Source organism: Falco biarmicus, chromosome 8 (assembly GCF_023638135.1).
Source record: "Falco biarmicus isolate bFalBia1 chromosome 8, bFalBia1.pri, whole genome shotgun sequence".
NCBI classification, from domain to species: Eukaryota; Metazoa; Chordata; class Aves; order Falconiformes; family Falconidae; genus Falco; species Falco biarmicus.
The window spans coordinates 62,011,202-62,035,426 of NC_079295.1; the positions used below are offsets into that span (position 1 = coordinate 62,011,202).

The 24,225-nt window shown below is 40.6% G+C and overlaps 2 protein-coding genes across 3 annotated transcripts in view; one reads left to right on the forward strand and one right to left on the reverse strand.

Annotated features, from left to right (window-relative positions):
* The first annotated feature begins 983 nt into the window (after window positions 1-983).
* On the forward strand, window positions 984-3,934 carry SMIM32 (small integral membrane protein 32). The gene is made up of 2 exons (XM_056349444.1): window positions 984-1,768; window positions 1,942-3,934. The coding sequence occupies exons 1-2, from the start codon at window positions 1,710-1,712 to the stop codon at window positions 2,318-2,320; spliced, it is 438 nt and encodes a 145-aa protein (XP_056205419.1). The 5' UTR covers window positions 984-1,709; the 3' UTR covers window positions 2,321-3,934.
* A 7,453-nt stretch (window positions 3,935-11,387) lies between these two features.
* Window positions 11,388-24,225, reverse strand: part of SMAD5 (SMAD family member 5) — a 30,516-nt gene continuing 17,678 nt past the window's right edge. For both annotated transcript variants that reach the window (XM_056349234.1, XM_056349233.1), the window contains exons 2-7: window positions 22,822-23,439; window positions 21,350-21,601; window positions 20,061-20,180; window positions 19,212-19,433; window positions 16,450-16,706; window positions 11,388-15,491 (exon numbers count right to left, since the gene is read on the reverse strand). In XM_056349234.1, coding sequence (XP_056205209.1) covers window positions 15,348-15,491; window positions 16,450-16,706; window positions 19,212-19,433; window positions 20,061-20,180; window positions 21,350-21,601; window positions 22,822-23,224 — 1,398 coding nt within the window. In that variant the 5' untranslated portion in view covers window positions 23,225-23,439 and the 3' untranslated portion in view covers window positions 11,388-15,347. The remainder of the gene's footprint in view (window positions 15,492-16,449; window positions 16,707-19,211; window positions 19,434-20,060; window positions 20,181-21,349; window positions 21,602-22,821; window positions 23,440-24,225) is intronic.

The following is a 24,225-nucleotide window of genomic DNA, read 5'->3' on the forward strand; positions in this document are numbered from 1 at the left end:
GACGCGCCCTCCCCCCATCCCGGAGAGCAGCATGGGGGGCTTAGCTCACCTGGGCTGAGAAAGGGCAAGGGGAGAGAGAGAGAAAAAACAGAATCAGGAAAGCCTTGGAGGAAGATCTTGTGAATTCAGAAGGTCCCCAAGGCTTGAAAGTAAACCCGCAGGTAGTGGCTTTGCCAAGGCCAGATGCAGAGGACGCGAAGGAGGACGTGACAGCCTTCAACCGCCCCACAGGGCTGCTGGCGGCACGAGGGGCTTCGCTGGCGCGGCCAGAGCTTGGCAGGAGAAGAGGAACATGCTGAGCAGGGCCTCAGGGGTGTTGCCCTCTAGCAGAGACTTTTTTTATTTTATTTTATTTAAATCTAACTGACCAGAAGATTTCTCCTCTCTCCATTCCCCCTCTCCCAGCAGAAACATGTATTATGCTAAGTAAAACGTTTAACCAAGCGGGACTGTTGGCTGCAGTCTCTCATCTAAGCAGCTTTAGCTTGTTTGGATAAGCACCCTGGGACTGGAGAAGGTGTTTTATCCTTTCCTTTGCCCAGTTACCAAGTGCTCCTCTCTTCCTTGCTCCTCTTACCCCCAGCCCCTTCTTCAAGTTGCAATACATTAAAATAAAAGTATTAACAGCACTTCTCTGATGCATGGGAGCTAAAGATTGCGAGAGTGAGCTGGCAAGCAGCCAGCAGCTAATAGCAGCATAAAAGCAATTTGATGGAAAAAAAAATAAATTAACATGCTAATTGTCAGGTTGGAGAGGGTGCTGGGGACTGTATAGAAGGAGGGGGAAAAAGAAAGACATTTTCTGATTACTCTACATTTTAACAATAAAGGTCTGAGGAAGAAAGGGAGGTTTTGAAGCAATTTTCTGCTTTTTGTCCCATTCTCTGGTACCCTCCCCCAGTTCAAAACCTCTAGCCAGAGCCTCAGGCACTCACGGGGATTTATTGGGGATCTCTCCCTTTTCAGCGTCGTGTCACTGCCAGACGCACCACGGCTGCGGAGCTGGCCGGCTCCACCACGCAGTTCCCCTTCCCACGGCACCAAGCGATGCTGGCGGCGCTTCTGGCAGGGGGGAAAAGTCAGGTCTGACAGAGCCCCCCCCCAGTCCCACCTCGCAGCTCGGCTGAGCCAGGGCAGAGGAGCTTTCCCAAGAACTGATCCCCCCTCCCAGACCCTGGGAGGCTTTTTTTAGTGTTTCTGTTTTAAACAAAGGGAGGTTGATCAATTTCTGGGGTTGTTTGTATGGGTTTGGTTTTGTTTGTTTTTTTTGGTAATTTATTTTTCTCAAAGCAAGTGAAAGGAGCACCTGGAAAGCTCAGGCAGAAAGCTCAGCCTCCTAACATCAGCTCCGCAGCACGCCGTTAACTGGGATTAAGAAAGTCAACTAATGCTTCACAGCACCAGGATTTAACAGCACAGAGCCTCCCGAGGCGGAGAGCTGCGACCGCAAATCCAGCAGGATCTCAAAGCAGCAGCTGCCTCTCCCCGCAGATGCCATTTATCCCTGGATTTGTGTGCATCGCACTTCTGGATAGCAGCTGGAAATCCATCGTGCCTCGCCACCCCGGACAGTGAGCGCTGCCAGCCAAAGCCTTGGCTCCCCTCCGCCGGCCGCTGGCACGGGAGCCGGCTTAGCCAGAGCCTTTGCCCATGGCACGGGGCTCCCAGCGGATTCCCAGCGCTCCCAGCTCATCCCAGCTGACCAGCAGATGATCCAGCACATTTCCCCAAAGGAGGTGTGCTGGGGCAACGAGGGCCAGGACACGAGGTACCTGTATCATTTTTGATTAATATATGTGGATGAATGCTGTAAATATGAGCCAAGAAGATTTAAAAAGAAAGTCACTCAGCTGTACAAGCGAATTAATTTGCTTTTAGACAAAATGTGGCTGGTTTTCAGCCTTTTACAAGCAGGAACATTATTTCTTTTCTATGCCAAAGACTGACTGCGTTTGGTCTCCTGCTTTACGGCTACCGTGGAGGAAATTTAAGCAAGAACATGTATAGTGAATTGCTAAATTCAACCAGTGCCACTGAAGCTCACCTAATCATTCAGACCAACACACCCTACCTCAGCGGCACGCCAAGACCCGTGAGCTCCTCTGCTTTTTACATGTCGACAGCCAGGGTTTTAAAAGAAGGGGAAATAAATAAGCCAGACCTGGCGACTTACATCATTCTGTTTTTCTTTCTGCTCTTGACTGTGACACTCATCGTGCTTTTCATAAACTGCCAGCTGAAAAATTCTTTTTTTGCTAGTCTTCCTTACGACAGATCGCTCCGAGAAGCGAGGAGCCCGTGGAGGACACAAGCTGTCTGACACTAGAACACAGCTGTGTATTCCAGCAGTAGCAGGCACCAGGGACCCTGTGCAATAAGGCGTTACTGCCATGTGCCAGTGAATGGATGTGACCCTCTTTAGAGGAATAGGCTGCATGGCAGGAAAAGATTGATGAAAAAAAAACCTGTATGCAAAACCAGAATAGCTGTAAATAAAAAGCTCTGTTGTGAACTAAAGAGAGAATGCTTTAGCCAATTTATACAGTTTTGTGCAAAAAATTGCCCCATGATTCCAGATTAAGCTCTATATGTATGCAAATGCCATCATCCCCCCATTCAGTGTCCATACAAGGATATTTGCATTAACAACAATCTCTGATTTGGGCATCTGGTGGAGCTTGTTACCCATGTTTATGAAACCGTAGCATCAAATGTAAAAACCACAGTGTATTTACCTAACGGCTCCATGCTGAGGATATGAGTTTACTTTGCAGACCCATTTCTCTCAACTGCTGCTGAAACTATGTGGTAATGCAGCGGGAGTCCTGCCAGGCAGGAGGAGAAAATGAAAAATGTTTATTTAGACTTTTGATTGTGATTCTGTTCAGGGTGTTTTTGATGTTTTACCGCATCATCGATCAGGTTTAAAGTTACCAGTTACGCAAAACCCTAAATACCTAAGGAATTTGTTATCAACTTTCTTAAGCTACAAAGGAAGTTATTTGCCACAGCATGAAACCAAAATAATCAGGATGGGGAGAAGGAAGAAGAGAAAATAAATATCACTAATAGTGTGTAAACTCATGGAAGAGGAGGGCAGAGTGCTGCAAGTTCAGTACACAAAGTAGGCAACTTCTGGAAGCCATAAAACACAGTTTTATAGGAATAGTTGCTTTAATATACAATTATCCCCACTCCTTGGTTTTATATAAGTCTAACACAATTAGAAGCATGCTTTATCAATACGGCAACAGCTTGACATAACACTGATCACTGACAAAAGGCACCATTTAAAATTAGTAGCTACCCAATTTTGTTCCTAAAGCTTCTGCTTAATCTTGTTAGCTGACATGATATTTTATAGATGCTTACTTCTAGTAAACTTGCAGTTACAGCACAAGTCCAGATCGAACTGCACAGCCCCCAGAACAGTATTTGTTATTCCCACAAACAGCAGGCAACAGGCTTGTTTTGTTTTGTTTTGACCCCGGTAACTCTACATATAACTGAACTGCAGCTATCCAGAAACACAGAGTCCTAAACCCTATTTTTGCTCCGGCTTTTGCTCATGGATCAGCTATCAGAATGGTGTTCAAGTGGTGTCACATGCTGTGTCCCCAAACCCATTCTTACCATGCTGAGTACAGCAGAGGTGCTGTCTGTATATATGTACATAACTTATTTAATCCAAATGAGGAGATTTTTACAATGCAATTACACACACAAGCTAGGCTCGCACTCGAGCACACGGACAAACATGTACATACAGCAGCCTGTTCACAAGCTTTTTTTATACAGAAATTGCACAGTTGATAACACTTCCATGTCATTGTCTTGGTTACCATGTTTTATTATGCTCAAGTAATTTAAACTACGCTATAACAGGCTTAAATATTTTATTCCTTGATAGGTGGCCAATTTTTATCTCCTCTGAACCAAATTTAACTGGTGTAATTCAAAGTAAGTAATGTACAAAGTGAGAATAAATTCAAGTGTGTTCATCTCAGCCCTTTTCGAATAAATCAAGTTTTATCAAATCAGGCATTTCTTACTTATTTTCAAGTAACGACAGCTTGTGTTCAGCTATCAGTCATAATGAGTTTGATCTAAGAATTTCTGCTGGCAAAAGCCTCAGAACTCGATAAAGCACATGTTGCATTACACCCTTTATTTAGATGTTCAAGAATAACTTCAAAATAATCCTATTTTTCTCTACAGCCTGATAGCTGGAATAATACCCCAGAAGAACCTGTCATGCTTAGAGCCCCAGTGGATTTATTGGGACAGACCTTATGCATGCCCCGTGTTGCTCTCATCAAGACCCAGAATCGCTTCCATTGCAGAAGAAAGTTCTATTAGTGACAATTTAACCAATGTATGAAATATATGGATAGAAAACATCTGAAATATTCTCTTTCACCAGGCCCAAAATCCAAGCTAAGCATAAAATCCACTTCCCGACCACAAGCACGCCAGAGAGGGACTAACAGGCATTTATTCACTTGGTGTAACTGGTTTATTAGGTGCATGCCACACACATCCCTTCCCCTCACCTTCTGCCAGTCACGCTCCTGTCCTGGCACAAATGCACCGTTCACTGTGTCTTTATAGCAACCCCCACTTTCTCAACGAGCCTTTCGAAAGCGTCTGGCGACACCGGCAGCAGCCTCCTGTCCTGCCCATGGCTTATCTCCCAGGCAGGCTGGAGCTCGGCATGCTGAAACACAAAGGGCAAGTGAAACGCCCGAAATCTGGGACGCGATGCTGCGAGAAGCCGGTGGCCCCAGTTCAGAGCAGCTCTTAATTACATGCTTTGCTTTTGAAGGATTAATAGCTCCCGTAACGCTCCACAGAGCATCTGCACCCTTAAAACACCCAGCCATGTGCTTTGCTGAATGGGACCTGTGTGCGAAATAAGGTTTTAACTCTTTTTCTTCTGGGCCAGGGAAACCACTCACGCCTTCCACCTGGCAGTGTGAGACCCTTCGCACCCGATGCCACCCTCCCTGGTGGATTATTATTGTTATACTTCAGTCTGTTGGCTTTAAGCTCTTAGTCCGTGGCTAGTTTTGAATGCAGCTGCCCCAGCCGCTGCCAGTGCCCACAGGGCGTTTGGGGCAGCGATGGTACTGAGAAACCACGAGGAGCGGCCAGCACGATGCTCCTCTGCAAGAGCACCCCAAAACCGGGGGCTCACTCATTCCACTGCTCTGCCTGAACACTGGGTTTTTTAACATTTTGGGGACCCAACAGGACACATCTTTCTTCTCCTATTTCCTACCTGTAGGTAGGCTTTTCTATTGGCATTCACCCTCCTGCATTTCCCTTTCCCCCAAGCAAAAAGTAGGAGCTGAGTGTTTCCCACTCCCTGTGCCACGTGGCCATCACAACTGGTGCCTGGGAGGGACTCACCTGTAGGACTCGCAAGTCTGCCAAACTACACAGCAAGGCAAAAGGCAAAGAATAAATCCCAAAAGCTAAATATTTCACGTCCATTTGGGATGCCTCAGGCGGGTGAATACCCTGGTGCCACATGGCAAAGCAGAAACCAAAACTGCATCGCCTGGTCATGCTCTCCAAACCGGTGTCAAACCACAAGAACCACAGCAATGTGTGACCGCACTTGTTCTAATGAGTTTTCTTCTAGTAGCAACTCTGGAAGAAATGAAAAGCCCTTATCCCAGGACACCACTCCAAAACAGGAATTACTGAGACAAAGGCTCCTCTGCAACACCGCTCCCGTTAAGGGAAAAAAAAAAAAAAAAAAAAAAGCTAGAGACATGTAAAGCCATTAGGAGTGCTAGCAAGAGCAGGAGTTAGTTATTACCTTCCACACTTAAGAATGATTTCAGAGAATGGCTGAAGAGGCTGAGCAGGGTCCCAGCTTTGATTTCCAAGTGACAAGCAGCAGCTCCTGACTCCTATACAGGAGCACCTGGCCAGACCTGATCCCAGCAGATGTGCTGGTCCTCATTCTCCTAAACCTTTTGAGAGCCAGGAGCTTTATCTACCTGCGTTGCAGAACATTTAAAACACTGGCAGATACATCAGACTGAGAAGATGAAAGGAAGATGCAGCTGGATTGCGTTCACAGTGCGTTTGGCTTCAGGAGGTCATTTCTTCAAGACTTAACTCACAAGACTCTGAGCAAATACACAAACTACAGATATAAGCAAGTAAGTTTGGCGTAAATCATTAATCCATACAGACAGTCTCCCAGGCAGCAAGTTACATGCAGTGTCACATCTTTGCAAGTATTTTTTCCTCTTCTCACCTTGTTTTTGCCCTCCTGGCAATGTCAAATTCCTCCCTGTGGGGCTGAGCATTTCCCTGGGCAGTGCCCCTAGTACTGCTGGTGAATAATCTTCATGGACACAACCCTGTTCACTCCTAAACTTGCACTTCCAAGTTTAACCTGCTATATTTACCTCTAATTTCTTACAGGGAACTTAAGGACAACTCCTTCTATAAAGACCTTTATAAAATGAGACTGTTCACCAGAGACCTGAAATCTCACAGATCTCAGGAAAACTGTCTCCATTCGGCTCTTACAGAAAAGAGCCCATTTTGTCTCTTTTGCTTTGTCTCTCAAATTCCTCCAAGCCAGCTCTAAAGTTGAAGTTACCCACACAGCTCAAAGCTTTCTCGAAAGGGTCATGAGTTCGCTGACAGCAGTTGCTGTATCTCAGAGACTTCAGAAAATGAGATTTTCCTAGGAGCGACTGGATTAAACAGCACTTATTTAGTCATGGAAATAACCATGTTGTTTGCAATAGCAGATACGCAACTTCAAAAACAGAATGGAAAAAAGGTATTTATAAAGAGCAAAATAAAACTGGCCTTGGAACAAGAGAGATGTTAATTTTAAAAGATTTTTTAAAAAAATGTCTTATGAATAAAAGGAGGGAGTCCTGCCTTATGGATCCCTTCTAACTTGAGATATTTTACGATTCTAAGGAGCAGGAACACAGAACAGCTGGAGATGACCCAACAGCCTCCAGCCCCTAGAACCTTAACCCCAAACCCCTCACCTTGCATCTCCATGGGAGTGAAGTAGTTTTACAGGGCTTGTCTTTATATGTGTGTGTGTGTGTGTGTTGATAACTAAGTAGGCTTATTTCTACACAAGTTGGAATTTCATTTTCAAGACTTCAGACTGCAAAAAAATTGAGATTTCACATTTATCTACCGATGTGTATAAAAACTACCTATCATTTTGTCTTCACTAGGCTTTTACCTTGCCTTAGTTGTCCTCCATCACCTGTAGCACATACAGGCACCCCAGGCACTTCCACGACACCGTCGCTGTTTCTGCACCCACTGGCAGTGGAGCAGCGAGTAACTCTGGTAACTCAGAGCATCCCTCTGACAACATCCAAACCCAACTGGTACCTCAAGCAGGAGGCAGGTGGGCTCCAGGTAACATACAGCAACACAGGCTCCTGTGACCCCCCCTCCGGATGTGTCACCATACCCTTTCATCATGCTTTTCTTCCCTCCAGCACAGCACCAGCAAGCGCCATTCAGACAGCACTACAGAGGCTTAATCAATTAAATACAGAACTGATTGACCTGGCATGAAGCTACTTTGCATCTATAGCGGGTCCGACGTGTTAGCAGTTCCCCCCTCCATCACATACCTTTAAGGGAAACATTGCAGCTAGCACAGTAAACATTCTGGGTCAAGAAGAACGAACAACATGCTTCTCAGATGATTTTCTATCAATCTGCGTCTTTGCTTCTTGCGCAGAAGCGAGTATTTCCAGTGTTGTTCTGGAGCAGGGCTCCTTCGGCAGAGGTGGGCACACAGCACCGCTCGCTGCAGGATGGCCCAACAGCACCCGCCTGTTCTAGAGCAGCTGTGACCATCGCACTCACAAAACAGGACACTTGTCATCCTGGCTTCTTGCCATCCTTAGGGCAGATGATGATCACTCCAGCAGAAACTTAAAGTAGTGATGTTGAAAAAACAAAAACAAAACAGAAAAAACCCCAACCACCTTGCCTGGCAAGATATCTCTGCTGGGATAGATTTCCTGCCTCCAGCTTTTTGGAATGAATTTTTAGACTGTTTTTTTCTGTCATTTCAGTATTGTATGCTGTCAGTGGCTGCAACGTCTGTTTTTAACTGGATCCCTACGAGCCCGACAACCGTATTTACTAGCTGATGAAACTGTGGCCTCAGACTTACCTTTAGAAGCACAAAGCCAAACGTTCCCTTTGGTCTGCACTCAACTAGAGCTAAAAAACGTTGCTTACAGAGATATTTGTACTGCACACTTGAACATGCGGCCCTGTAAGGCAGTTAACAAGAACAGTATATTCAAAACAGTTTGATGCGAACTGCCTGGTAAAGCACCTATCACATGGGTATTTTTATGTGTTTGTGCTGCCTTTTACTAAGGTTTGTTCCCTCTTTTAACATGAACATACTACTAGAACTCCATCAGCTAGAAGTTTCTTATTTGGTACCTTGAGGGCTACACCTTTGACTATGCTGCACTCTGGAGACCTCTCAGGATGGTTTTAGAGGAAAATACTGCTAAATATAGGAACAGAGGGCAAAGAAAAAGCCAGACCACATTTTAGTCTACCTGCAACAGAAATATTCTACCAAGAATGAAAGTGTCATACACACCCCCCACAGGCAGTTAATGTGGCCGTGGCTACACAAGCACACAGTCCCTGTCACCTGCATAGGGGACACCACACATGACAGGAGGCAAAAAGAACAGATACTTCAAAATTACATTTCCTACGTGGTAGAAGGACCCTTGTTCCAGCTTGCAGGAGTTGGAAAATCATAAAAAAAACCCCTGAACATCTGGGAGAAGCAGCAAGACACCAGGACTAGAGAGTACTGTCCTTTCAGTGGCTCTGGTGATGGTTTTGTTGTAGGGGTTCTCGACCCCACCCCCCAGAATTTGCTATTTTGACTTCTGCTGTTCCACAGCACAGTAGGAAGCGCGAGGACCGATGCTAGACAGCTTGCACAAGTCTCATACCTCCACTGGATAGCTTGCATAAGCTTCATTTTTCAGTCTAGACAAGCTACCTGCCAGCACGCAGCTTTCTTCTGATTCACTATTCAATCTGCAAGTGGTTGGAGTGAGAACTCGCACTACAGAGCTAGAGGCAACCACCTTTGCTGCTCCTGTATAATAAAAATACACAGAATGACGTTTATTTACCTCAAAATTTATACACAGATATCCAAAACTAAGGGGAATTATTATTTCTGCTCAATTTTACCAATCCCAAAGTGCTAACGCTGACTACAAAACGCTCATCAGCATAAGCCAATTCTCTTGCCAATACTAACTGAGCATTAAGATGATGCAGTATCTAAAAAACATTTACATTGAACTAAGTGGCTGACAATTCACAGGTACTTTGGGACTTTTTACAAATGCCTGGGATAGCTCTGGATAGCTGCTCTGCATCCCGAGTCAGATGATTAACAGTGTTTGAGACTTCAAAGCAAACTAGAGCCAGTATCATCACCCAGTGTAGCCCAATTACTTTTTTTTTTTTTTTCTTTTCTTTAAACTAGCAGTGTCTGGAAAACACAAGCTCCAAATCATACTGGCCAAAATACTGAATTTGACAAGTTAAATGGAATCAGCACTTCCAGGATGCCAAAAGGTTAGCTCAGGAAAGCTATTCGGAAAAGCCCGATTCAGTGCACTGACTTGACACTCCAATTGCTAATGTCCTCTGTCCAGAGTATCTATAGTAAAAGTAATTTCCCAAGTTTTCCTAACTTCTATGAAACCGGTTTTCTAGATGAGTAGGATTTCTTGGGATGGCGTCAGAGAAGGCTACAAGAGGGCAGGGAGCACTCCAGGACAAGAAAGGAGGACTTCTCTTGGCACAGGGTATAGGATACCCAAAGTTTAAGTACTTTAAATGCCAGTGAAATATTTGCTTTTTCCATAGCAGTGCACACAAGTAGCCTCTGACTCATTTAACAAACAATGCAGGTTGGAGTGGGAATGGAAGAGATGCGTTTTGCCCAAAGCCTTTTTTTCCCCCTCTGGAAAAAACATAAATGAGTAGTTTCACAGGTTACTTTGGTTAGTTGCTCAGAGAGATGTAATTATCGGCTGTTCCTACACCTCTAAATTCCCCAGAGAGAAAGACTAGCAAGATTAACATAAACCCTTCAAATTATTTAAAACTTATACAGAGATTTTCTTTTATTTGGTTAGTTCTTACTTATATAGAAAGCTATTTATACAAGTTCACATAAAGTTTTGGGAAAGCCAACTCCAACATCTATGTGAGATACTACTCACAAGTTACTGTATCATCTAGGTAATACTACCATAGTAAATCCAGGAACTTCAAATGGCAATTTTTGTCTTGGAAGAAAAAACATCAAAACAGTATCAGAAGATATATAAAAAAATTACTACCTGAATGACTGGATGCTCCTTAGTACAGTGCAGTTGCACATTTAGAAGAAAAAAGGCTACTATTAGAGATAAAAGAACTTCAGCGTATTGCTGCAAGGCACCAGCCCGCTAGCCAAATTAAATCCCGGAGCAAGAAGCACAGGCAAGATCAAGGAGTAGCACCATACTTGTTTCAGCTCTATGCTAAACAAATAATTTGTCTGTTCTGTAGTTTTCATATTAATATACCTCTGGAGTTGGAATTCAGTGTTTTTGTACTCATCCTGCCAAAAAAGATATTTCTTTTAATTTATGCACACCAATTACTGTTTCCACCTTTATTTCTGTAGTAGCTTGGTAAACAAGAGAAAACTTTTCTTCCCCTCAGTCTTAAAAATAAGGCTAATAGACAGCAAAAGCACAGCTCACTAAACTTCTCCTAAATTTCCATTTTATTGGAAGAGTACTTGAGTTTCAAGAGAGATTCGAACAGCCTTCATTTCAATGAAAAAGCTATCGGTCATCAGCTTAAAGCTCTACACATTCAGACAAGATCACGATTGTTTAAAAACGTTATGGTCAGCCACGAAGGTAAAAAAAAAAACCAACCCCAACCACCCCCAACACAATAATCAAAAGTGTTGCTGAAGTCTTACAGATACACATTTTTTTGTACTGGCGATTTAGGTATTTTTATGAAGTACCGACAAATTGACAGCGTTTTGGCTGGCTGCATTCTAGAACAAGAAAAAACCCCTCTTAAATAAGTTAATGAAATGATTTAGTCTCTGCTTCCAAGAGCATGGCAGCTTTTGTGTTACCCAAAAGCTATCAAAAAGTATTTTTAAAATTACAAGATCACACTTGTATGAGGAGGAATATGTAGACGGTAAGGCATCAGCAGCAAGAGTTACAAGAAGCCATAAACCAACCCTTGTAAACAAATATCTGAGACGTACTGAGTTACAGAAAAAGGAAATCAGAAAAATCTCAGGGTTTGTTTTGTTTATTGAAATATGAGCAGCAGTATGCAAAAAATATCTTTAAAAACATAACATAGCAAAACCTAATAATTTTAAAATTAACAAAATAAAAAGATGTTTATAGAGTTATATGAAAAAACTCATTGCTAGAACTGTGTTTCCTACAATGTAAACAAAAGCATAAAGGTTATGCTTGCAACAAACACAGAAGCAGGTTTATGGAGCAGCACAACAAAGCAACATTACTGTGTAATCTGATGGTTTGGTCTACTGATTTGAATTCAGAATGGGATACCTTCCTAAACAGAAACTTCACAACTACAAAAAAGAAAGTTAGTCACGTTTGTCTTCTGAAGCAAAACATTTAGAAAATGTTGCTTTTTGCTTTTTTTTTTCTTTGCTTTTTTTTTTTTTTGGCTAAAAAACATCACTAGCAACACTTCGGGAAACTAAAACAATATCCCAAAAAAATTTAGAACTATGAAGGAAGCCTGACACATTTTAATGTTCTCTAGCCTTACACTGCAGAGTATCTGCCCAAGGATTGACAACTTCCACACTGTAATACTGTGTGCATGGTGGTGGTGGAAATCATAGCTTCAAGCAAAACCCAAAAGAATTCCAGCATTTTAAATAATTCTATACCAAATTACAAGACATGGGCTGTTTCATGATTCTTTTGAACTAATGGGCTGTTCTGTTAGATTTGTCTCTCATCTGTCAGTCATACTAGAAATTTTTATTTTGGTCCTATAGATACTATAACCCAATGTCATCCCTTCATGTACAACTACTTCACGCCTAATGCAATTAAATGAACATAATACTTACACAAGGCACTGGATTGACTGCCAGCAAGACTGAAGTCCTCTAAGAAGGAATATCCAAGCTACGATCTTATTTTAGTGACTATAAAAGCAAACCCAGAAAGAACTTCTGTGTGCCTGTTCTAAACTCTTTGCTGGTATTGCCAAAGCTGTTAGTTAATGCTGTGGTTGGTGCAATGTAGAAAGATGCCCCAAAAGAAGAAAATACACTACAAAAGGCCAAAACAGTTTTCACTGAAGAGTAACATTCAGTCTAAGCTGGGCTACACCAGAAAGCGTGGTAGTGGAAGATGGAGCCTACTGGCTGTCTCAGTTTCTCCATCCCTCCATCTAGATCAAGAAGTGACTTACACATGTGTATGCTGCAACAGAAGCAGCACTCTCTTGCTATCACTACACTTAAATCATCTTTAGAGTCAAAGAGCTCTTCAACCAATCTACCCGTGCACTGGTATCTGAATTGTGTATCAGCAGCACAGATGAACTAAACATGACCAGGAGCACCATGAACCAGTAGCACACAAAAATCTGCTAACTAGGAAGCTCTCAAAAAGTCCTACTTAAAAGGAACAGAAAAGCAGAAAACAGACAAATCTTACTGGGTCTGCTCCTGTACACCTACCCTGGCAAGATCAGCAGCCACAAGGATATCCCCAGCACTGCATATATTACAGTTCAAGAATATGTACACAAGTAGACAAATGCCAGAGTGCTCTAGTACTTAATGACAGCATCGCAAGTGGGTTAACTGGATATTATTGCAGGAATTACGGTTCAGTGCATGGATGGCCAATCTAACCACAATACTAGCACTAAGCAGCAGCTCTGGCTCATGAACACCCACTTCAGCACCCATTCGTAAGTCATTTAGTTGGCCACATCTAAACATGCAAGTGAACATAGACGAAGCCAGGTGAAAAACATTTAGCAAAGATTTTACTTTATCTGAAAGTACCTAACAACAGAGATCTTTCCCTAAATTCAATGTGCCATGACATTTATTATAAAAGCTAGTCAAGGAAAAAAAAAAATATCCTGTAGTGTCAAACATACATATTCAGCAATTTGACAAGTCAGGCCCAGGGAGAAGAAAATAGAAGCCCGATCCTGTGGCAAACCCACTTCGCATCTTATTCGATCAAAAGAACCATCTGTGGGTTGCAGTTCCAAAGAATGAAAGAGAAGACCCCAAAGGCGAGCCACAAATAATGTTATTCCCCTTTGCCTGAAGATGCACTTGTTTGTTTTTAAAACACACTTGAGAAATTGCTTTAACAAACACCAAAAAGCCAAAACACCAAGTAACATAGAAATTCCTGTACAAGAGAATATTAGGGTTCTGCAGAAGTGTAACAGTTTATTCCTTTAAGGCATTTCATAAGAAACATTTTAATGACACGTAAACAATTTTATTCCTTTAAGATCACTTGTTACTTAGGTACCATATGATGCATGACTTCCACATTTGAGCAGAAACTTCATTCAACAGAAGACACAAGAAATTGTGTAAGCAATCAATGTCTCAGGATTGCAGTAATTGCAATATATCTTTTAATAAGTATTTGCATTTTAGAGTTTTCAGCCTCTCCCCAAACACTGAAACCCTTTTCTGAAGGGGTGTTCAGGAAAGAGAAAAAAGGAGGATGAGAAGTAAAAAAAATACAATAGGTCTTTTTCTGCATGCAAAGGAATTTTGTACATAATTCACTTCTAATTCTCTTAGAATATTTCTTTCAGCCTCCTTTTATTATTATTTTAAGGGGGAAAATATGCATGTTGTTTAACTGATTGCTTTTAGTCTTTAATACATAAATTCTCTACTGAGTAATACAACAGCACAGGCAACAGGATTCCTTACGTGCGAGGAAGAAATTTCATCATCATATCAATGCAGTCCTTCAATCCCATAAAGCTGCCAACTACAGTTACGAGTCTTCTGATTGAACACCTGCCACCAGGGACAGGCTCAGGACCGCTGTTTCACATAGGCTACAAAGAAGTGATTACTTTTGGTCATTACCAACAGGTCTGTATTAAATTACATGATCTGGAAGTAAAAGCTTCTGCATTCAGTTACTAATTTGCTAAGCCACTCACAGTCTTCAAAGAGACTCAAACTCATACTGAAAGTGAATTAAATACAGTGTAATCACTAATACTGCGTAATGTCTACTGAGAGATTAAAAAGGCCTAACACAGATCAATTCCAGACAGGTAAAATAAACAGCTAGAACACCAAAAAGAAAACAAAAAACTTATTCCTTCCAAAAAGTAGTAAGCACTGCCATTTACAAATAGTAGTGTTTATGTTAAAATAGAGAAGGGTACCTAAAAAGAAATAGCCTTGGCAACCAAATCCAAACGGCGTGAGTGTAAATCAAAGCAAAACAAGAATTACTACTCCAGAAATGTGCAAGATGTTTACCTTGTATCAATTAGTATTTAAAACTGTGGTTAAAAGAGATATTACAAAACTGAAGTGGGAAAAGGCTAAGAACTGCTATTCTGCATTAATATACAGTGTGTTTATGACAACATTTTCCAATAGACAGTACAAGTGTTTTTACACCACTCCAATATTTGTAAAAAGTATATTTCATGTGTACACTTAGAAAAAAAATCACATTGTTCAATTTGAGGCAAATTAGCCATAATAAAGTCTAATTTTGTTTATGACAGTTGTCAACCTTAAGATGTTAAACAAAATGCTAAAAATACAGCTTGCAAGCTGGAGCTGCACGTGTTCAAACAGTTTCAAAAACATTTAAAAAATACCAAACTATGATATGTATTTCTTTTCTGAAGTCAGTCTTCACAATTCTTGTCCCTACAGGACAAGAAGAAAAAATTTTTTTTCCAGTTAAGACATATGCCTGTTTAAGTTCTATGGGAAGAAGGGGAAAAGTGTTCTGAATTTTTCAATAGACTTTTTTCCCTTAGGGCTCAACTGTCACTTAAGCATCACAAGAACAAATTGAAATGTAAAACTGGTTAGCTATACACAATGGAATTGGTCACAAAGGGATTTTAAAAAAAAAAGTTAAATCCATTCTCCATATAGCTCACAGTATCCACACTGGAAGTTTCTCTAGAATTAGAATAAGTTCACTAAAAATTAGGCTGGAGATAGAATTTCAGCACTATGAAACAGATGAGATGGGATTAAGAGGAGAACCCATTTGTGTAAGTACTTTATCCAGCCACTGGAGGGGCCCATGAAGATGAATTTCTATCCAGCACGGGGTGCTCGTGACGTCTTGTCGGTGATATTCAGCTCCCCATCCCTAAAAATGAACAAAACATTATCAATCAAGTTGATGACATGCTCGTCTGTCAAAATAACTGTACTAACAAGAAGCAGGAAATCATGTTCCAAGATACTTATCTGAAGGGAACTCAGAGTTTAGCAACACTTCTTACCTAAAAGAAAAAACTCGAGATTGTGAAGGAGCAGGAGGGAAGCTGCACCTGGAAGGCTGAATCCAGTCTTGTCTGCCACACACTCGGAGCAACTACAGGAGCTCCTCTGTGGAGCGCACTGCCAACTCAACTCAAGAATGCCTCCTGACTACGGCCACATCTCTTTTCTGTTTCTCCCTCCTGCTCCCTTATCCTCTACATTCTCAGTCTGAGCAGTATTTATCATAGCTGACAAAACAATCAATATTTTTTGGGCAAGATGCAATAAAACCCTGGAAGGCCCATGTCTATACTCCACACTAAATCTGAAAGACAGCATCTTGATTAAACAACACTGAGAAAACACTACTGTCAGAATAACAGTACAGTTTGGCTTCATAAATTCAAATAATGTCTTTTTTCCTTTTTTTTTTTTTTTTTACAAAAAGTATTAATGTCTTTGAAGGAGTTGCAATTTTTTCTGAAATCACTTATGATCCTCTCTACTCACATTCTTTTAGTGGTCTTAGAGTTCATTTTGTTCCTTCAAATTGAGCATGATCTCAAATCTCCTTTAATAAAATTATAGCAACCACAATGATTAAATCCCTGTCCTTAATACTGAAGTAACTAAATACACGGCCAACATTCTGTACAGCTAGCTCTGCTTTTCCCTTCTTGCATCAATTTCCCACTCGCCAAATTAACCAGTTTCCACACACTTATCATTGAGAACACCACCAGGTCAGAACAGCTTTGCTACATTGTTACAGTGCTAATGTAATTACTGCTGAATACCCAAATCCACAATAAATTTAAACACCCTCAAAATAATTTGTTTACCTTTACAAAACTCATTCGAATGGTGCACATTTTGGTAAGCTCATATACTGCTTCAAATCCATGGTTGACAGACTGAGCTAAAAGCTGAGCGAACTCCTGATTGTTAAAAATTTTCAGACTGCATCCACTAGGAATCTTGCATACAGTTGTTGGATGAAAGCCATGGTGGTAGTTGCAGTTCCTGCTCTGTACAAATATGCTGCTGTCACTTAAACACTCAGCATAGACTTCTCCACCAACATAATAGAGATGAACTCCTTGAAAACAAAGATAAAAACATTTCAGATTACTTTTTTCCAAAAATATCGTACTTAATACAACTCCCACAAAATCAGAGACAGATTTTCTGTTTGAGGAGCTTTTCAGAAAAGCCCTTTTGTCCACACTACAACATACCTTCTCATTTCAAAATACAGTAGGCTCCGTTATACATCAGCCACTAGATGTCCTTCTCTCATCAATTACAGAATAGAATGGAAAAAAACCCCTTCATGTCAACAGTTATTTCAAGCTATTTTTCTAGAGTACTTCAGTGGATTTTCTAATACCAGTTTTATAAAACTGGTACCTTCTGCCTATGGAAATTCCAACAGAAATAAAAGTGTCCTGGGGAAAGGGTAGTGATAGACATGAATGAGAAAATATATTCATAGTCTGCTCTGATTTCCAGTGTATTTTATCAAGTAAAAGGAGATGTAAGTCCAATTAGTTGGACACTTAAATACCATCAGGCAATACCAACCTTAAAAAAAAAAATCAACAAAGCCCCTAGATTTAATCACATCTGCCTGGTTTCAGCTATATACATAAATGCTTCCCTCCTTTTATGTTCTAAAGCCTATATAATACTACTACTAACTAAAATTTTATATATAAAAAAGCTACAGATCCTTTCAGCTTCCAAACACAGATTCTCACTGCTACTTCAGTTGAGATATTCGCCTTCCTTCTCCCAGATCTTCTCCCCTTCCCCTGCCCACCACTGTTAAATGACTGGGATACAGTTCAATCTTCCTTGCAATACCCTGACATCCACTGCAGACTACCTACCCCGTGGTTTGCCAGATGAAGCTGCAGCAAGTCAATAGACACAATCTTTCAGACAGCACCAACTGTTGTGAACACTGCTAGATCCGTTTGGGACTATGGATGAAGGTTACATAGAGGAACCACTGGCTTCAAGAACTACAAGCAGCTGTCAGAAAATCTGGAGTGGGCAAGAATGCATTTTCACAACACAACCCTATTTATTTTAAAAAGACAGGGACCACCACCTGGCCAGCTAACTTCTTCTGGTAAAGACCTTCTGAGAGATCCCTGAAGAGGGGAGCTGCACCACGTAACAGTCTGAAGGCAACACAGCTACTTCAAAAATAATCCAATGCACAATTAGAAGTCACTTATGCTTGCAATGCAATGCTTTTACAGAAAAAAGTTTAGCAACTAGGATTGGGTTGTTTTAAGGAGGCAAAACCCCAAGAATTTCCAAACAAAGCCATAAATAAATAGTATTTTATCCCCAAACAATCTTAATTGTTCCCAGAACTGCTACCATAAAGCAAAGTTTTAGTCTAATCATTAGTACTAGATATAGACATTTTAAAGCTCACTGCAGCTAATACTATTCTACAACATGATGCTGGATCCTTGCTACGTTTCTGACCTTAGGCAGTTGTGTAAGATTTCTCTGCCAGTACCATCTAAAGGGGTAAGCCAAAACAAAAGAACCTGACAAACCACCCATGCCTCGGAAATCAGTTGTTCCCCTTCATAACACTAACTTTTCTCAGACAACAGGACTGGAGAGCCAAGTTTCCAAGAGATATTAATAGAACGCATGGTCTCCAGATTATCTGCAAAATTTTGCCATATTTATAGTCGTTTCTAATTGAAAGACTGTTAAGGGACAGGATGGGTCTTGAATATATACTACAAGCAACAGCAACTTTCATCAAACAAAACTCAACACCAACAGTTATCAATCTCATGTGTTAAAAAGGCGTCTAGTTATATCTGCAACAAAACCAGGTTCTCAGCACTGACTTAGTTACAAAAAAGGAGATATTCAGAAAAGGAGTACTACATTTCAAGATAATCCACGCACATTCCATCAAAGATGAAAACTGTGCGTCTATATGTGCTATCAGCCAAACAGTATGGGAGAACTAGAAGATCTTGCAAAACCTGCTGTCTCCAGGAATCCCTCCCACACACATACACGCCCCATGGATTCACTCAGCCAAATGAGTCCTTGCAGTTCTGCATTAGCACTTCAAAGTCCTGCTGCCAACTCATGCAAGATACTGGAACACACTGTAGACAGCAGTGTAATACCTTACATGAACAACAAAATAAAAAAGATCTTTGATATACTGTGAAGTGGTACGAAAAATTTGATTTAGAAAGTAGATATACTATAGAATATCAGAAGCCCTCAATATATTTCCTGGTGCTGAAACACAAAATTCTACATAAAATTATTAACCATAACAAGCAAGCCCCTATGACAATATAGTTTGGCAAGAAAGAGGTAATATTTACTCTTTTAAATTAGTGCCAAAGAAAAAAGTATGCAATTCCTAGACTAATTAGAATCAAACCATGCCTAAATAAGTTGTCTTCTGATACTGGAGGAGTAGGTAACATATCATAGATTACCTCTACTACTCATATCGAAGAGTAATCATTGTTGCAGTATACAGAAGTTGAAATACCAACAAGGACTTAGCTTCTTGACCCTGTGTAACACAACTAAGCTTTACCTTTTCCAATATGTCGTCTAGTGTTCTCAATTGTTGAGTTGCGATTCACATTTGAGAGCAAACCTAAGCAGAACCTGTTTTTATTATTGGAGGGATCTGTAAAGCCATCTACTAAGACACTTGTAGATGATGCATGAAAGGCTTCCCCAACACGGTTATTTAATTCGTAATATACAATTGAACACCAGTGTTTGGGTTCTTCATAGGCAACAGGCTGAACATCTGCAAATAAGCAAAACAAAAGTACCAGTTTATCTTAAGTGATAAAATATTAAACGTAGAACTGTAAAGCAGGCCTTCCAAAATATCAACAGATAAGTAAAAGCTTAGTTAACAGTTACGATGTCCTGATCAAGATCTTAACGATCTTTACTGTCACACATTTTACCTAGTCCACTGATTTTATAACTGTTTTACTATTTTAAGCCTGATACTAAACAAAACTACACACAAAAAAAATAGATGTCTGTGTTATCAGGTGAAACATGATTCTTCTGTCCAATTTTTAAAAAGCTGTTACAATTGGTATTTTGAGAGTCCATTTTCAGAGCCTTTGTGCTTGTACAATTTTAACAGCACGTCAAAGTAGCAGAAGACTATTTCTGAGAAGTGAAAAAAAGTTCAACTTTTCAGTTGCATAGCATGGCTTACAAAATTTTAAATAACAGAGATGCAAATAAGCAAAGCAAGTTTTATTTAATTCTTTCTGCTACAGCCCCAGTTTGCCTTGGAGGACTGCCTCCACTTACCAACAAGGTTTACTGCACCATTGGAAGTTATTAGTTCAATTTCATCATGAGTTGTAAGAAGTCAAACTATGCTAATTTTACACTATACTATACAACTTACCTCGGGTCGATATATTTGGCATGATTTGAGGGATCATTGTATTGCTTGTGTCCATAGACTGAGAATTATCCTGCCCCATTTGATCATCTGGGGGCATATATGCAGGAGGTGGAGTATCAGCTACAAACATGAAAAAATCAGAATAAACTAGAACAAACCTCAACAAGTTAGAATATTTATTTATTTATTCATTCTACAGGTGTAAACACACAACAATACTCTTGAACAAGAGATGTTAGAACATTTGGACCCATTTTCAAAGTAACCTGTCTTTATAGTAAACTCCTTCAGTAGCTGGATTCCTACTTATAGGACTAACAAGAAGACTGGACACTTGAGAAATCTTGATGATGTGCTTTTCCCCCCCCCCCCTTTTTTTTTTAACAACTGCACTCCTGCAGCTGGGCAAGGTAAAATAGTTCCCACTTTTTGTCACACGGACATTAGCTTTCTTGCCTCCCCTATTCTCTGTGTTCAGAAAGAAAGCAGTAGAAGAAATAACTTTATTTGCTGTAGCATAATGAAAGTCTAAATCAATTAATTTTTTGCTGCTTCTGTAGGCTGAATTCATTATAGAAGTGTAGATCTCTATACTCTTCATCAGCACAGTACTCACTGTACCAACACGCTATTACCCCTTATTTCAGAAACTCTCTCCAGTTACCATTAATGCATTCATCCCAGTGATCACAGTACTTGTCCAAGAGGGATACCCCACTGAATGGGCACTTTTTGTGGCACTGGGCAGCCAGAAAGAACAAAGACAAGGGCACTGAGCTAGTGGAAAAATATATTCTTTAATCTATTAGCTTCTTGGCTTTATAAACCACACCAATTACCAGACTCAATAAGGCTTCTTTCCTTTGCCCTTAATTTTTCTTCCCTATTTGCACTCAAATCTGTGAAGTTCCTATCAAAAATTTGCTGGTTTTCCCCAGTTAGACACCACATGTGTCTTTGTTCAGAGAAAGACATCAATTAATTTCTTTCTCAGCCTCTTACATCTATCTGTTTTCTTTTCAATGCTAGATATTATTCTAAAGTATGTATCAGTTATTCTACACTGAAGCTGGCAAAATAACACTGCTATTGTATCCATGACAAAAAACATTTGGAAAAATAAAACTATAACAATTAACTGACCAGTGACAAAACTAGGAAGAACCCCCCCTAAAATGCAAATGGAAAAACAATTTACTGCAAGTATCACAAGAGGCTGAGGTACTAAGTTGTAACAGCATGTGACATTTCAATTTTTTTTATTAAGCTGACATTCAGCCTGTACTTACCTGGTAGCTGAAACGGACTAGATGGTCCAGAGCTAGCTGGGGAGCTTGGGTAAGTGCTGCTGGCTGGAGAAGGTGGATAGGGACTGTTTGGCGAAATGGAAAATGGAGTGCTGTTGGGTTGCTGGAAAGAATCTGGAAATGTCGCGTTGTGTGGCATATGTGGTTCATTGTGGCTTAGATTCCTGAACTGAACTAGTAGACTGTGCTGTGGATTGAATTCACTATGTCTAGGCACTAACACTGGAGGTAGAACTGAAACAAACAAACAAAACCCAGACAAACTTAGATTAAAAACTGAGATACAAGGAAACAGATACAAATCATGTGCTATTCTGCTCATCACAAAAATATCGACACTAGCTGGGTGGAAAAAGGAATAAGGGATTCACCTGTCATGCCTTTACCCCATCCTCTTTCCTTTATTTTTTTACATTTTGCTTCACGGAATGACTCAAACTTTAATCTTGCAAAAATCAGAGCAAAAGCACACTTGTATTTCATGCAATGGAAAGCAGACCCTCTTAAAAAAAAAAAAAATCAGAAAAAAAGTCCGTGTGTGGCACATACCAAACTCCTGATTTAGGAGTGCAAAATTCACAGAATATGTACATTACCAAATCAGTAAAAATGGAAATATAGTCTGTATTACTACAGTCAAACTATATAGTTACATATAGTCCTTTTCACGGAAGTCAAAATCTATACTACAATATACAACTGTTGCTAAGCTGGAGTTTTAGCTTTTAAATGCAAGAGTGCTGGAGTCTGGAATTCAAGTGCTACAGTAGAGCACTTGAGCTGGTTGCAGGAGAGTTAGAACCATTTTGTGGAACAACGGAAGCAACTTTTCACTATACTTCCCAGAGCAACATACTTAATAACGACAATCCTCCTCACCTTCTCCCATGGCACCATGCCTTAACAGCAGACTTCAGACCTGACACAAATTCGGTACATACCTTGCTCTAACTGATCATCACTCTTGGTTCTGTTCAGCTCTGCTGCCTGCTAATGGTAAGTGAAGTGGTAAATGCTACACACTAGATTTTTAAAAAACTATTATTATTTTCTCCGTTCATGCCACTCACTGATGAAATATTAAGCCCCTGAAGGAAGGCTACCAACCCTGCAAGGACTGAGGTTTTCAACAAGTTTATCAAGGAAACTGAAGTCTTTCGATCACTGCTTTCTATTTTATTACAAATGAGGACTTTGCCACTAACTTTAAGGGTAGCAGGCTTAAGAGACCTGTGGGAAAGGTGCGATTTACCACAAAGAAAAACAGCTAGTACAGAATGGACAACACACCTCCCCAAAACCCCACCAGAAGAGTACACTTCGAACATTCCTTTTCCAAACTGCCTCAAACATCACATGTAAATTTTTATACAGTACTGGAGAAGGAGGGAGTGAACAATGAGTGGTTCCTGGAGACTTTCTTCATTTTTTAAGACAGCCATATTCAAACATACCTGGGCTCTCCACCCTCTTATAGTGGTATGGATTGATGCAGACTTCCTTCTGTTTAGATCCAAAAGGAAATTCACAAATATCCAATGGCTTCAGCTCATGATGGCTTTGTAGATCAGGCCAACGCCAAACACGACAGTAAATTACATGGGGAAGGCCTTTTCTGTGAGAAACTTGAAGTCGTCCATCTAAAGAGCGGGGGATAGTAACACACTTGCTGGGTTGTCCTGGGCTGCTCAAGGCTTTCTCCAGTTCTTCCATAGCACCCTTTTTCTTTTTCAGCTTTTTTACCAAAGCATCAACAGCTTTTTCTGCCCATTTTTCCTCTTCATCTCCTTGTTTCCAGCCCAACAGACGCTTTACAGCTGGGCTAGTAAAGGAGAACAAACTGGCCATTGACGTCATTTGACACAAGTCTTCAAAAGGTTTGCTGGGTTCTATCTGTTGGGGGTTTTTATGTTTGTTTGTGGGATTTTTTTCAAATAAATGTCAGTGTACACCAAAAGCAGTTACTGCCACTGATGAGCTGTTTTATTTCTTGATGGCTGACATATGAACATATGGATGTCAGTGATGAAGTCTTCACGTCAAAAATGATGATTGATTCCTCCAAATCAGTTCTATTAAAAAGAAAATTTAAGAAGTAATTAATAAACAAGTAAAGAATGTGGTAAAACAGAAAGGCAGATATTAAAATAATTCCTGTTTCAACCCTAGCCATTGCACCTCATTTTGTTTCAAAACAAAATCCCAGAAGTCCTAGGACCTCACCCCAAACCTAAATAAAAGTAAAACATGATTAGAGTCCCCAGTCTTTGCATTACTGATGAGCGGGGAAAAGGACAGTCCAGGGTCAAAAGGGACAGCATGGCTTCTGTTAATGTTCATTAAATCCGTCACTTTCTTTCAGAAGACAGGCTTGGGGAATATGCTTTAAGCCTGGTATTATATCCCTGTCCCATGTGCTTCACCAGAAGACTTAAATTTGCTATGAAGAAACAGTTAAGCGGCACAGAACCAGTAGTTCCACAGCCAGTACAGCATTGAAGTACTCAGCTTCTCAACTGGATCTTTATTGCCCAGAAGGAGAAAATACTAAAGAATCTTCTTCTTCTTGAGCTCCATGTCCCATGTTTTTTGAAAAGTATTAAAAAAATGAGGCAGAAACTGTAGATAACTAAAAGAAAAACAAACAATTAAAAGAAAAATCCAAAAAAAAACCCAAACCAACCCTTCCTCAGCCACTCAAAGGTGGTCAACCTTTTCAGCTGTGGCTATTTTTATGCTGCACTTCCTCATATCTTGTAAGAAGAATATTTGAAGCGCTGGGTATTTTTAGCCTTTGGCCAAAAAAAATATGTTTTCTTTTCCCCAGAAAAAGAAGGGGGGGAAAGGCACGGCAGAGT